At 39.8% G+C, this 13,589-nt stretch overlaps 1 protein-coding gene across 1 annotated transcript in view; it reads right to left on the reverse strand.

Annotated features, from left to right (window-relative positions):
- hectd2 (HECT domain containing 2) overlaps positions 1-13,589 on the reverse strand; it is a 110,116-nt gene that overhangs the window by 19,468 nt on the left and 77,059 nt on the right. The window contains exons 14-19 of the mRNA XM_043712450.2: positions 8,350-8,438; positions 7,114-7,272; positions 5,441-5,515; positions 4,487-4,574; positions 3,933-4,039; positions 2,982-3,097 (exon numbers count right to left, since the gene is read on the reverse strand). Of these exons, the coding sequence (XP_043568385.1) occupies positions 2,982-3,097; positions 3,933-4,039; positions 4,487-4,574; positions 5,441-5,515; positions 7,114-7,272; positions 8,350-8,438 (634 nt within the window). The remainder of the gene's footprint in view (positions 1-2,981; positions 3,098-3,932; positions 4,040-4,486; positions 4,575-5,440; positions 5,516-7,113; positions 7,273-8,349; positions 8,439-13,589) is intronic.

Consider the following 13,589-nt stretch of genomic DNA (forward strand, 5'->3'; position numbering starts at 1 on the left):
AATCCTTGGCTGGAGTAGGTGTTAGTGGGTTTCATCCTGGTTTCAATGTGTTCGTATTATTGAGGGGACAAGCGAAATACCTTTGGTGCCTCCTTGTCTGGGTACCCTTTGTGAAGGCTTGACTCCCAGTGAGAGCAGGAAAAGCACAGCAGGTCAGGCAGCATTCGAGGAGCAGGAAAATCGACGTTTCATCAGGATTGGCTCTGGCCCGGAATGTCGATTTTCCTGCTCCTCGGATGCTGCCTGACTTGTTGCACTTTTCCAGCAACACACTATCAACACTGATCTCCAGCATCTGCAGACCTCATTGTTTCCTAGTGGGAGCACCTGTGCCCTAAGGACATTAGAGGTGCTGGGCTATTGTTGAGTGCGAGGCTCATTATCAGTTAATCTGAAGAAGTATATTCTCTTGGTCTGGGGCTGGATGAGTCCTGTCCTGAGGTATGTGTGATGTCTGGGGTAGTTGGTTTGGCCAATTTGAAGCATTGTGGGTGGGCTCAATGGCTAAGTGCAGACATTTTGTGTTGTCTATTTTGTTGCCATGTCATGGAAAGTCTGGGACCCGTATTTTCTCCCAAAGGTATGCTTGCCTTTATTGATCAGTGTGGAGACAGTGAGGTCTGCAAAATGCAGATCAGAGTTGAGAATGTGTTGCTAGAAAAGCTCTGCAGGTCAGGCAGCATCCGAGGAGCAGGAAAATCCAGAGCCCTTCATCAGGAATGGGTCTAGGAAGGGGAGGGAGGTGTCAGAGATGGTCCAGGTGAATTTTAGGTCGGAGTGGAATGTGTTGGTGAAGTTGAACTATTCGATTTCCTTGCGGGAACACGAGGTGGCACAGATGCAGTTATCAATGTAACAGAGGAAGAGGTGAGGAGTGGTGCCGGTGTAACTCCGGAAGATGGACTGTTCTATGTAGCCGACAAAGAGACAGGCACAGCTGTGGCCCATGCAGGTGCCCATGGCTACCCCTTTCATCTGGAGGAAGTGGGAGGATTGGAAGGAGAGATTGTTGAGGGTGAGGACCAGTTCAGCCAAATGAATAAGAGTGTCAGTGGAAGGGTACTGGTGGGAACATCGGGAGAGGAAGAAACGGAGGGCTTGGAGGCCCTGGTCATGGCGATGGAGGTGTAGAGGGTCTGGATGTCCATGTTGAAGATGAAGGTCGGTGGGGGCCGGTGAAAGGAAGTCTTGCATGAGGTGGAGGGTGTGTGTGGTGTCCAGAACATAGGTGGGGAGTTCCTGGACCGGGTGGATAGGACAGTATCGAGGTAGATGGAGATGAGTTTGGTGGGGCAGGAACAGGCTGAGATGAAAGGTTGGCTGGGATAGTCAGGCTTGTGGATCTTGGGCAGGAGGTAGAATCGGGCGGTGCGGGGTTCCTGAACTATGAGGTTGGAAGCTGTGGGTGGGAGATCCCGTGAGGTGATGAGGTTGTGTTCGGTTTGGGAGATGATGGTTTGGTGATGGGGTGTGAGGTCATGGTCGAGGGGGTGGTAAGAGATGGTGTCTTCGAGTTGGTGCCAGGCTTCAATAATATAGAGGGCAGTGTGCCAAACTACCACTGCACCCCCCTTTGTCCGCTGGTTTGCTGGTGAGGTTGGGGTTGGAGCAGAGGGAGTGGAGGGCTGCGCATTGTGAGAGCAATCGGTTGGACAGTTTGAGGCAGTTGATGTCATGGCGGCAGTTTGAAATGAAGAGGTCAAAGGCGGGAGGTGGAGGTGACGGAAGAAACATTCAAGGTTGCTGTGTGTGTCAAACTCATTAATCTGGAGCCGTAGAGGGATAAATGTGAGGCCTTTACTGAGGACTAAACGTTTGTCCTCAGTGAGGGGGAGGTCTGGAGGAATGGTGAAGACACGGCAGGGATGGGAGCTAGGACCTGGAGTAGGGCTAGAGTTCGAGGTGGGGGCAGAGACAGTGGCTTGAGTGGGCGTGGTTACGGGGTCAGTAGGGACATCACCAAAGGAGGTGATGCTTACGAAGGGGCCAGAAGTGGTGCTTATGGCTAAGTTAATGGGGGCAGAAGTGACGTCACGGGCGGGGAGGGCAACATTACAGTTAGGTCCTTGGCTGCTGACGTCAGTGGCAGCAGAAGTGACGTCACCAATGGGAACTACCAGTGGGGCGGAAGTGACTGCCGTAGCGGCAATTACGGGGGTAGAAGTGACGTTCAAGGTAGGTATCACGTCAGTGATAGTGAATCCAGTGGCACCTGATGAAGGGCTTCAGCCCAAAACGTCGATTTCCCTGCTCCGCAGATGCTGCTTGACCTACTGTACTTTTCCAGCAACACACTCTTAATTTTATTGGTTAGTGCATTGAGTATAGGAGTTGGGGAGTCATGTAGCGGCTGTACAAGATATTGATTACTCCATGTTTGGAATATTGCATTCAATTCTGGTCTCCCAGCAATAAGAAAGATGTTGTGAAACTTGAGAGGGTGTACAAAAGATTTGCAAGGATGTTGCCAGGGTTGGAGGGTTTGAGCTGCAGGGAGAAGCTGAATAGGGTTGGGCTACCTTCCCTGGAGCAGAGGCTGAGGGGTGACCTTATAGAAATTTATAAAATCATGAGGGGCATGAATAGGATAAACAGCAAAAGTCTTTTTGCCAGGGTAGAGGCAATAGGTTTAAGGTGAGGGGAGAAGAATTTCAAAGGGATCTAAGGGACAATTTTTTCACAAAGAGGGTAGTGCGCATATGGAATGAGCTGCCAGAGGAAATGGCGGAGGCTGGTACAATTACAACATTTGAAGGGCATCTGGGTGGGTATAAGAATAGTAAGGATTTAGAGGAATAGGAGCCGAACGCTGGCAAATTGGACTACGTTATTTTGGGATATCTGCTCGGCGTAGATGAGTTGGACCGAAGGGTCTGTATCCATGCTGTACATCTCTGTGACTCTAAAACCAAACCTAATCTTGTTTAAAACTGACACTATTACAAAAACAGAGTTCATATGAGAATAATTGGATTGCTTACCGGATTGTGGGGTCCATCTTGGAATAACCCTCATACTGTGTAATCTTTTGCAGTGCATAGATGTCCAGCTCAGGGCTCCCACACACAAGAATTTCCACTTCCTCTGGGAGGAGCAGCTGTGGAAGAATTAGTCTCTTACATTCACTTGTTCTGCACATTTGGGAACTAAAATTGAAATTTTCTTTGTCAAAGAAATCAAATGTACATATGGAATGTTGAGGTGAAAGATTTTCCCTGCGTTCTGACTGCTTCAAAAGAAACGTTGTCCTGGTTAAACAAGTTAATACATCTAGCTAACTAGCTTAACCTAGTTAAGCAAGGCATTCATTATAGACATTATTTGATATTATTACATTATCATATTAAATAGGAGTGTGGAAATTACAGGCGTTTTTATATTCTAAAAACATTATTTTACCAAACAATAATCCAAGAAAATTACTAAATGATTATTTCCCTCCGCATAGAGTACCATTTACTGAGCAAGAAATTAATAAGACTCCTCTTCAATGTTCTCATGCTACTACCACATATGGGAGGCAGGACATATTTTCCAATACTTCGTCATGAGTCTCAATTAAATGTAGTGAATTTGATACATTTGGTGAAGGTTTGTAAAGGACTTCAGTTTGTTCGGAGTAAGTTCCATGTTGACTCAGAGTTCAGTGAATACATCAATAATCTGTTGCATAGTAGTTCTTCTTTAGAGAAAGCATTAACTTGTGTAAGTCTATTACAGACATAGTTGTTGCCTTGCATTTTGGCCCTCAGTTGATTGAGGTTGAGGTCAGTATGAAAGGGATGAATATGATCTGGTTGCCGTTAGAGCTTAGCAGTGAGAAGACAGCCAAACTGTCACAAATAATACAATATAACTGAGTTAATCAAACGAGAAGCTGAGTAGCAAATAGCTTTGTACCTTTAACAAGTGACTATTTGGAAGATGCTTACCATTAAAGCATTGGAGGCACAAACACTATGAAATCCATAATAAAATGCTGCAAACTGTTTATATATGGATTTGTTCAGAAGAAAATCAATATAGAGCTGCACATACTCTGGAAGAAAAAGTAAAATATCATTGTACAAATAGCATTGCATATTATTCCCTTAGCTTTTAATAAACTTACATCCAGCTGAGTTTTTCAAATTGCATGACATTCAAGAATTTAGTCTTGTAACTTACAATTTTTTTCCGTAAACTTGTAACCTTTCTTTAACATTAAATTATTTTGCAATTTAACTATAAGTCAAACTTAATGACTCAAACATGTTATCTGCTTCATCAAATACCACTGACAAGACTTTTTGCTGACAGAAATAGATTAAAGGGCACATTGACACAATAGATTCCTAAAAAGATTGCTGAAAGCAAAATGAACAATAAAGAAATGTTTGAGCAAAGCTTTGTGAATGTTTGTCATTGCTTTAATCTATTCAGTGCATCTTTCTGCAAATTAGCAATATACAGTGCAACTGTTTAACAGTATCAGTCACTTGCTTGCCTTGTCTGTTCTGATTGGTTACTGGGATTTTGTTACCCCCTGGTTTGAGGTTATATGATTTTAGAATTCCAAATTCTTCCTGAAATATCTGAAATAAATAAAAGGTTGACAACATAAACTGACAGAACCATGAGTAACCGATCAGTTTCCATTAAAAAATAGGACTGAAGGTGATATCAGTGTTGAACATGTGCAAATGGAATGATTTGCTTTAATAAAGCAATAACTAATTGGTTTTAAATATTGGAATTCCCACATTACAATAGAAAAAACATTTGATACAATGAAATGTTTGTGTATAACGGCAGAATTTCATGGTATATACCTCTACAGCTGTTTGTAAAATATCAACACTGTTCTGTAACAAGACAATCATTCAACAGGATAACAAAATAATATTTAAACAAACAGCTAACTTCAGATCTTTAATTTGAATTTGAGAGCACAGTGGGCAGGAGTTGTGGAAGAGGTTGATGCCTGTGGATGTTTCTCTGCCCTTTACTCCTACCCCTTTAAGTTTAAACAAATAGTTTTATTCATTTCTCTTTTAGATCTAGTGGTGATTCTGCACCCATTACTCTCTTTGGTTGAATAGACTATGTGCTAACAAAATTTTGTTTTTAAAGATTTCAGCTTTTTCCTAGATTTATGTACCTTAGTTACTTCAAAAATATTCAGTTTTGAACATCAATAAATCTTTCAAATTATTTCTTTCTACTGAAAAGAACTCCAATTAAACTGTCATTATTCTCCCCAATCCCACCACTTGCACATTTTGAAGTACATATATGAGCAAACTCAGTACAAATAAATAAAATTTTAATAAGCTGAGAATTTTGATAAGTATGATGTTTAGAAGATTTTTATTTCACCATTTGGAGTTCAATAATTAGTTTAATTATTTTTCTCAGAACAAAAAAGGCATTTCAAATCAGATTCAAGTTAAGAACTTACTTGAAATGTGGAACAAAAGTCTTCTTCAATATTGCCTTCATAATTTATAAGTGCCGTAAGTCCATGAGCTAAGTCCTTCAAATGACAGACTTAATTGTTAATAATTCATTCGTAAAGCTCACTCATTAATATGGTCTACAATTCTAGAATAACATTAGGTCACATTGTCCTTTAGCCAAGAGTACAGTGGCTTATGCTGTCTCTAGATCTGTTTCCTAATCAGCAATAGCAGGGACACTTTGCAGGTAAAAATGTAGTCTGTTCCCTTGCCCAGATGGGCATCATCTAAACTTCCATCTTCTAACAATAAATGAACTAACCTCGTTCATTGTGGGAATTCAAACATCATTTTTAAACTGGCCGTTGAACATGAAACTCCATGTAATGCTCCATTTCTATAGCTACTTGAGCGCAAGCTTATTTTTATGTTGAATCCATCCACCAGGTTGCTATCTAGTTTGCAATTAAAACTTTAATATTAAACTTAAAAAAAACAGGCTGGAGAAATTCTAGCTTTGAATCCAGGTTTTGCTAGGTCATTTAGAATTGAGAAGTCATGCCAATGAAAGGGGGAGAAAGTCAGTATTTCTATTACTGATTGATGTACAGTGATTTTGTGAACACTAAATGAGAAGAAGGTCACACACAGCTGTGAACAGCCAGCCAATACTAGCTGCTTATGCTCAGATATGGAAAAAGTGCTAGCCCCTACGAGGTGGCACCTAAGGAAAGGAGTCAACAACTTCAAAAATGGAGAGAAAGGATGACTGCTAGATTGGGTGAATAGGAAAATATTTTTCAACAATTATGGCAAAATTATCTTGGCAAAATTATATGTCATAAGTACAAAATAGCTTGTAAAGTATAGAATATTTGGCTTTGCTGCTGCTTTTTTAGGGCAGCACAGTGGCTCAGTGGTTAGCACTGCTGCCTCACAGCACCAGGGACCCGGATTCAATTCCCGCCTCAAGCGGCTGTGTCTATGTGGTTTTTCTCCTGGTGCTCCGGTTTCCCCCCACAATCCAAAGACTTGCAGGTCAGGTCAATTGGCCATGCTAAATTTCCCACAGGGTTAGTTGCATTAGTCAGGGGTAAATATAGGGTAGGAGGCTGGGTGGGTTACTCTTCGGAGGGTCGGTGTGGACTTCTTGGGTCGAAGGGCCTGTTTCCATACTGTATGGAATCTAATCTAATCTAAATAAAATGTCTGTGTTACAAAATCTCTGTAAAAAGGAGAACTTTTATTTTGGATGTTATTTTATCTGTAGACAGTAACAGCTTACAATGTCTCTTTCAATTGTGCTTCAAGATGACCAACAGAATTTATTAATTCTGCAACAGCAGAAGCCACATCATCTTTCAATTGTGTAAGTGATCACCATAACTGCTGCCTTCACTACTTCTAAACTATTTGACTTTGACATAGACAGATTTTTGGAGAAAAAAAATCCTTTCTTACTTTGGCTATATATCCTCTGTAAATTTCCTGAGGTCTCTCATGATTCTAAGCAACTCTTTGTAATAAGTGATGGGATTAATTAACAAAGTATTAAAATCTGTGTGTTCTTTGATAGGAAAAAAAGTGTGTAACTGTACACGAGCAACAGAAATAACCTCTAAAATCTTAGGTCCAATAAAAGCTCTTAAACTCTACATCTTATAAAGACACTTACCGGCATAAGTTGGCGCAGATCATCAAGTGTAAGCAATGCTACTCCAACAGTAGCATTCTGGTGGGTTGGAACAACAGGAGGACTCAGGAGCTTCTTGTAACAGAAGGGTGGAAACTGCACATTCAGGGTGATACTATTATACACAGCCAGACCCATCAACTATACAATAGAAATGTTAAGGTAAAAGCACAACATGCAAGTCAGTGCAACTAACAAAAAACAATGACAGGTTTTACCTAAAAAAAAAACAAATTTGAAATTCTCAAAGGATAACCCTCTACCTAGAGGAATGAAACTTCATGGTGTAATTGTTCCCTTTTGTCCCTCTGATGTTAGGTGTTCTTGTCAGGAGCAAAAACTTCATCACTAAAAAACACACTAATTATTAGTCCTCACTGTTGTAAGTGATTTTAACAAGATATAACAAATGCCATAATTCTTGAAATTCACAGGGAGGTTTGTGGCAAATTCCTATTTTTGGTCAGCTAATGATGAAAGGGTGCAAATCATCTAGTAACTTTTAATCATAAATAATTTCATTATGCCTCTTTCTCTACACAGATAATTTCTTTAAAATATACACATTCATAACCATAATTTTCCTAGCTAACTCTAGGCCACTACGTTGAAGAACTAGAAGTTGTATTTTATTGTTGGTCCACAGCTGGCTGGAAAAAAGTATCTTGTGGCATGCCTATTAGACTTGTTCTTGCACTCTTCAGTTCAAAGTGTAGAATTTCCCCCTTCCTAGGTGGTGGCAAGAAGAGAAAATAATTGGGCAAGGTGGCCCTGGATAGATATTTGTTCTTTCTTCAGATCTCACCAGTTCAGTTTTGGGCTATTAGAACATGTAGCCAGTAACTAAAGTCAGTAAGAGCATTGCTTAGAATCAGTTTCTGACCTGTAGAGGTCTATAAAGACTACATTCTGACATTACGGGACATTTTTCTCATTCTACTCTGGTCAATTCTCGAGCAGTTTCAGAAAATCTGTGCAGCTTTGTGTTTAAACATTGTCTGGTTTTGTAATGTGCACTGGGGAATGAATTTAAATGACTTAAAATATTTCATTTTGTTTGCTTGGAATTAAGTGTTCCTAAGAGATTTCTCTCATGTTCTGATCCTGACAGACTTTGAAAAATAGTAATTTGCTTTTAAAGTACTCTGTTCAATATACCTCTCTTGAAGCAGTTAGTACTGATGGCAATTTTATATCAATGCATTAGGCAAAGGATACAGTTCCGACTAATTGAAATTCAGAGTAGCTTTCACATTTAAAGCTACTGAACCAATAAAACCGTGAATCCCATTGATATGTAAACATTCCTGTTAAACAAAAACTGAAATTTGTGACACCTTTTTTAAAAAGCACACATATAAATGATTCTTGCATTGCAGGTGCACCTGGTTGTGAATTAAATTTTAGTTGGTGAACAAGAAAAAGGACGTTTCAAAATATGTGTAACACCATTGGCATGTTATTAATTTGCACTTTCCTTGATATATGGAAAAGATCGGTTGAATTTGAGAGCCCAATTTAGACAGGCGAGATGAGAATATAATTTAGATTGCTGACTTTCATGTTGGTCTCCACCAAACCTTGGGCCTTCAGCCATTGTGAAAGAGGGTAGCTCAGGGTCAGATACACTACCTGCTAGTAGGCATCAAAAGCCATTTGGGATAACTCCATTTAGTTGAGTCTAATAATGCCCTGTTTCTGCAACAGCTAGGAATTCCAGTTGGCAGTGGGGGCAGTCCATGTTGGTCTGGATCACATCCAGAATAACTTGGTAAGCTCAAGGAAATCACTCATGGAGTGGGTGAGGTTGTGAGGCAGGCTTTCAATTACTCTGCTCAAAATGGTCAGTACGTGAATGGCTGTGGGAAACTGGCCCATCAGCCAATATGTCTGACTGTCTCTTTCACCCTTCTCACCCTAGTGATCTGAAATTTAATCCCATACTACTTATTTTACTTGCAATGACTAGAGTTTTTTTTAAAAAAGTACCTTCACATAACATATTTGTAAAGTTACACATACAGAATAGCACTTTTGGCTCATATTTACCTCTGCTTAGAATATGGATTTCTATGACAAAGGCCAAGAATCATAAAATCTTCATCTAATTTACACCTCTTCTTCTCTACCAAGTACAAGCTAACCTAGTGTTACTAAAATAAATTTTTATTCCGGCCAGCATTCATTTCCCATCCTTATTGTCCACAGGGCAGTTCAGAGTTAACCACATTGCTGTGGGTTTCAAGTTACATGGAGGCCAGACCAGGAAAATATGGCATTTTTGTTTTCTAAAGGACATTAGTGAACTGGATGGATTTTTCCAACAAGCGACAATGATTTCACAGTCATCATTAGGCTTTTAATTTCAGATTTAAAAAAAAATTGAACTCAAATTCTACCATCTGCTATGGTGGGATTCTAACTCCGGTTGCCAGAAAATTACCTGCATCTTCAGATTATTAGTCTCACGATAATACCCCTAGGCCATTGCCTCCCCAATATTCTTGATTGAAATGGTCATTAAATTAACATCGGGGTTTATTTTGGAAATTCATTGATAATTTGAATAATAAACCAAAACTTCTGATCTCTAAATAGTCAGTGATCAGACATATCCTGATATGTATCAGGATCCCTTGGAGCACCTGATTACAAGGTAACTGCTGAGGAAGTTTAAACTTCCAACTACCACTTATTAGCATCTTGAACCCCTAGAAGAACCCCAATACTGAGCTGGGGTTGCAGACTTCAGAGTTCCAACTTACCTGAATAGTTATCTAGAGAAAAAAAAAGATGTTCTAACCTCTGGATAACTATAAAACTGATGATGCTGCTTGATAGTCTCCCAATACCCAACCCTTACACCAATGACATTCCTCGATCTGACAGCCAGATTGATTTCCCAAGCCGCAGATGCATAGATCAATCCAGCCTCTGCGTGACTAATCCATCCAACCCATTTGCCCCGAAGATCACACCCATTCTTCTTAACCCCTCATTCACTCACTGCAACCTACGCCCTCACCTGTCACGACCCATTCACCTTTTCATCTAACACACTACCCCCTCACCTACCCATGTCATCCTATGTCTTCACCCATTTACCTTCTCTCCATAGCTTGTCAAAGTGCCACTGAAACTTCCTACCCTGGGATACAGCAGTTACTACTGTAAAAAGGGGGTGTCATCAGTGCTGCACAGAAAGGCTTCCTGATCAGATACTTTCTACATTTCTGAAGAAGTGGTCCAAATTTGACATTCAGGCCAGAAATGTAAAGCTATGGGGCAAGCTAAGTATAAAGGATCACAGTGGCTATCTTAAAATTATTAATAAACAGTATACTGGATGCAAGTTTGCTTGTTGAACTGGAAGGTTTGTTTTCAGACATTTCATCACCATACTAGGTAACATCATCAATGAGCCTCCATGAAGCACTAGTGCTATGACCCGCTTTCTGTTTGTGTGTTTAGGTTTCCTTGGTGATGAAATTTCCTGTTCTTTTTCTCAAAGGGTGGTAAATGGGGTCCAAGTCGATGTGTTTATTGATTGAGTTCCAGTTGGAATGCCATGCTTCTAGGAATTCTCATGCATGTCTCTGTTTGGCTTGTCCTAGGATGGATGTCAAAACAGCGACACACACGAGAACTCCTAGAAGCATGGCATTCCAACCGGAACTCAATCAAAAATCACATTGACTTGGACCCCATTCACCACCCTCTGAGAAAAAGAGCAGGAAATGACATCACCAACCCAAGGAAATCTAAACACATAAACAGAAAGCAGGTCATAACACCAGTGCTTCACCAGAAGCTCACTGATGAGGTTACCTAGTATGGTGACGAAACATCTGAAAACAAACCTTCCAGCTCAGCAAGCAAAAATACATCCAGAACCTCAACCTGAGTTACAAATCTTCTTAAAACTCAAAAACAGTCTCCTGTAACTCAGTGATTTACACTCCTCAGAAGATTGTGCCAGTGATGTAAGTCCTTCAGAACTTTTGATGTTTACATAATTGTTTTTGAGCTCTAAAACCAATGCATCAGAATTGGGTCTTAAAAAATGTAAAATTCATGTTTAAAAATAATTAAGTAAGCTTTAATCATGATTGATTAGAACTATGTTTATTGTTAAACTTCAATTATGAAGAATAATTTTACACCATAACAAATTGCTTTAACTTGCAAACCTTAATTTTGGTAGAGAGTGTATAAAAATTTTTAATATTTAAATAATTCTAAAAAATGCGATAGTTACAAAGAATTTAAATTAATATGAAAATGCAGAAATGAATTAAGTATCAAGTCTCTTCCCACTGAACTTCACCTCACAGTTTTCCTTATTTGTTAATAGATAAGGAGAACGTTTTGTAGATTGCTATCGTTAATTTTCTAATATTGTGTTGCTCTTTAATTCCCCTAAATATTTTGGTTGGCAATAGATCAATGGTTGTTCCTATAGAGGTCTGCCTTATATGCTCTAAAATAGTAAATTATGTATTAAAATATATAAATATTGAAACCATATGGTAAACTTATTAACGTACTCATTCATCTGCTCAAACATTTACACAAGAGAAAAACCACTACTGCAACTGATTTTGAAAATTAAATTGTAGGTTAATCTTTGATCTATACATTTCTTTTACTCTTTAATGACATGTGGGTCGCACTGCCCTTAAGAAGATGGTAGCGAGCCACTTTCTCGAGTCACTTCAGTTCATTTCATTTGGTTATAATTATCCTACTGTCAGATATTGACCCAGTGACCATGAAAAAATAGCAAAATATTTCCAAGTCAAAATGTTGTGTGGCTTGGATGACAACTTGTAGGATAGGGTAATGTTGATTATTGAATTTTTTATTATCATATTTACCAAGATACATAATGGATACTCAGGGTAGCTAAGTCGTGGAGGCAAGGGTATTCATGTGGGGGAAAGGGATGAGGGTTTATGAGTTTAACAATCACTCTTACAGATTCTGGATCATGGTGCTGGAAGAGCACAGCAATTCAGGCAGCATCCGAGGACAGGCAAAATCGACGTTTCGGGCAAAAGCCCTTCATCAGGATTAAGCTTTATTCCTGATGAAGGGCTTTTGCCCGAAACGTCGATTTTGCCTGTCCTCGGATGCTGCCTGAATTGCTGTGCTCTTCCAGCACCACTGATCCAGAATCTGGTTTCCAGCATCTGCAGTCATTGTTTTTACCTAATCACTCTTACAACTATGCCAATATCCCAGTAAAATGAAATAGTTCTTTTAGTCTACCAGCTTCACCATCCACCTGTTTCCTTTGCCACCATGGGCTTGCCTCTTGGAAACTTGCAATGTAGATGGGTTTGCAGAATTAAGAGCTTTCTTGACTCGATTTCCTACTTGAAAACCTGGCCGTATATTTTAAAACTATAGCAGTGCAGTCTTCTAAGGTTCCTTAACCTCGAGTTTTCTAAAGAACAAGGAACAATTCAGCACAAAAACGGGCTCTTTAGCCTACCAAGCCTGAGCCAACACATGACACCTTTCTAAACTAAAATCCTTTTGCCACTGTGAGGTCTGTACCTCTCTGTCCCCTACCTATTTGTCTATTAGTCAAGATGCTTCTTAAACATTACTACTGTATCTGTTTCTACACCTCCTCTGGCAGAGCATTTCAAACATTATCAACCTCTGTGTAAAAAACACTTGCCTTTCCCATTTACTTTAAACTTTCCCCCTTTTACCTTAAACCTAGCAATTGACATTTCTACTCTGGGAAAAAGACACTAAAATCCCATTATATCCATACCTCTCAATTTTGTAAATTTCCATCAGGTTGACCCTTAGCCTTGGATGTTCAAGTGTCCAATCTCTTTTTATAGCTAATACCCACCAAACCAGGCAACATGCTGGTAAACCTTTTCTGTACCCGCTCCAAAGCTTCTGTTATCATTCTTCTGTTATCATTGCTACCAGAACTATACGCAATATTCCAAATATAAGCTAACTAAATTTCTATACATGCAACATGACTTGCCATTTTTTATTCACTATGCCCTGACTGATGAAAGCAAGCATGCTATATGCCTTCTTGACCACTTTCAGGGAATTATTGACCTCAATGCCTAGATACATGTTTATGTTAATGTTTCTGAGGGTTCTGCCACTTACTGTATACTTACCTCCTGCATTAGACCTTCCAAAATGCATCACTTCACATGTCCAGATTAAATTTCATCAGCCATTTCTCTACCAATTTTCTAGCCTATTTATATCCTGCTGTATTCTCTGGCAATACTCCTCACCATCCACAGCTCCCCCAATCTTTGTACCATCCTCAAACTTACTAATCCAGTTACCTACATTCTCCTCCAAATCACTTAGATACATATTACAAACAAGAAGAATCCCAGCATTGATCCCTGCGGCACATCACTGGTCATGGATCTCCAGTCAGAAAAGCACCCTTCCACCGCTAC

This window comes from Chiloscyllium plagiosum, unplaced genomic scaffold (assembly GCF_037043375.1).
Source record: "Chiloscyllium plagiosum isolate Xiang-an unplaced genomic scaffold, Cpla_swu_hap1 HiC_scaffold_22, whole genome shotgun sequence".
Taxonomy (NCBI): Eukaryota; Metazoa; Chordata; class Chondrichthyes; order Orectolobiformes; family Hemiscylliidae; genus Chiloscyllium; species Chiloscyllium plagiosum.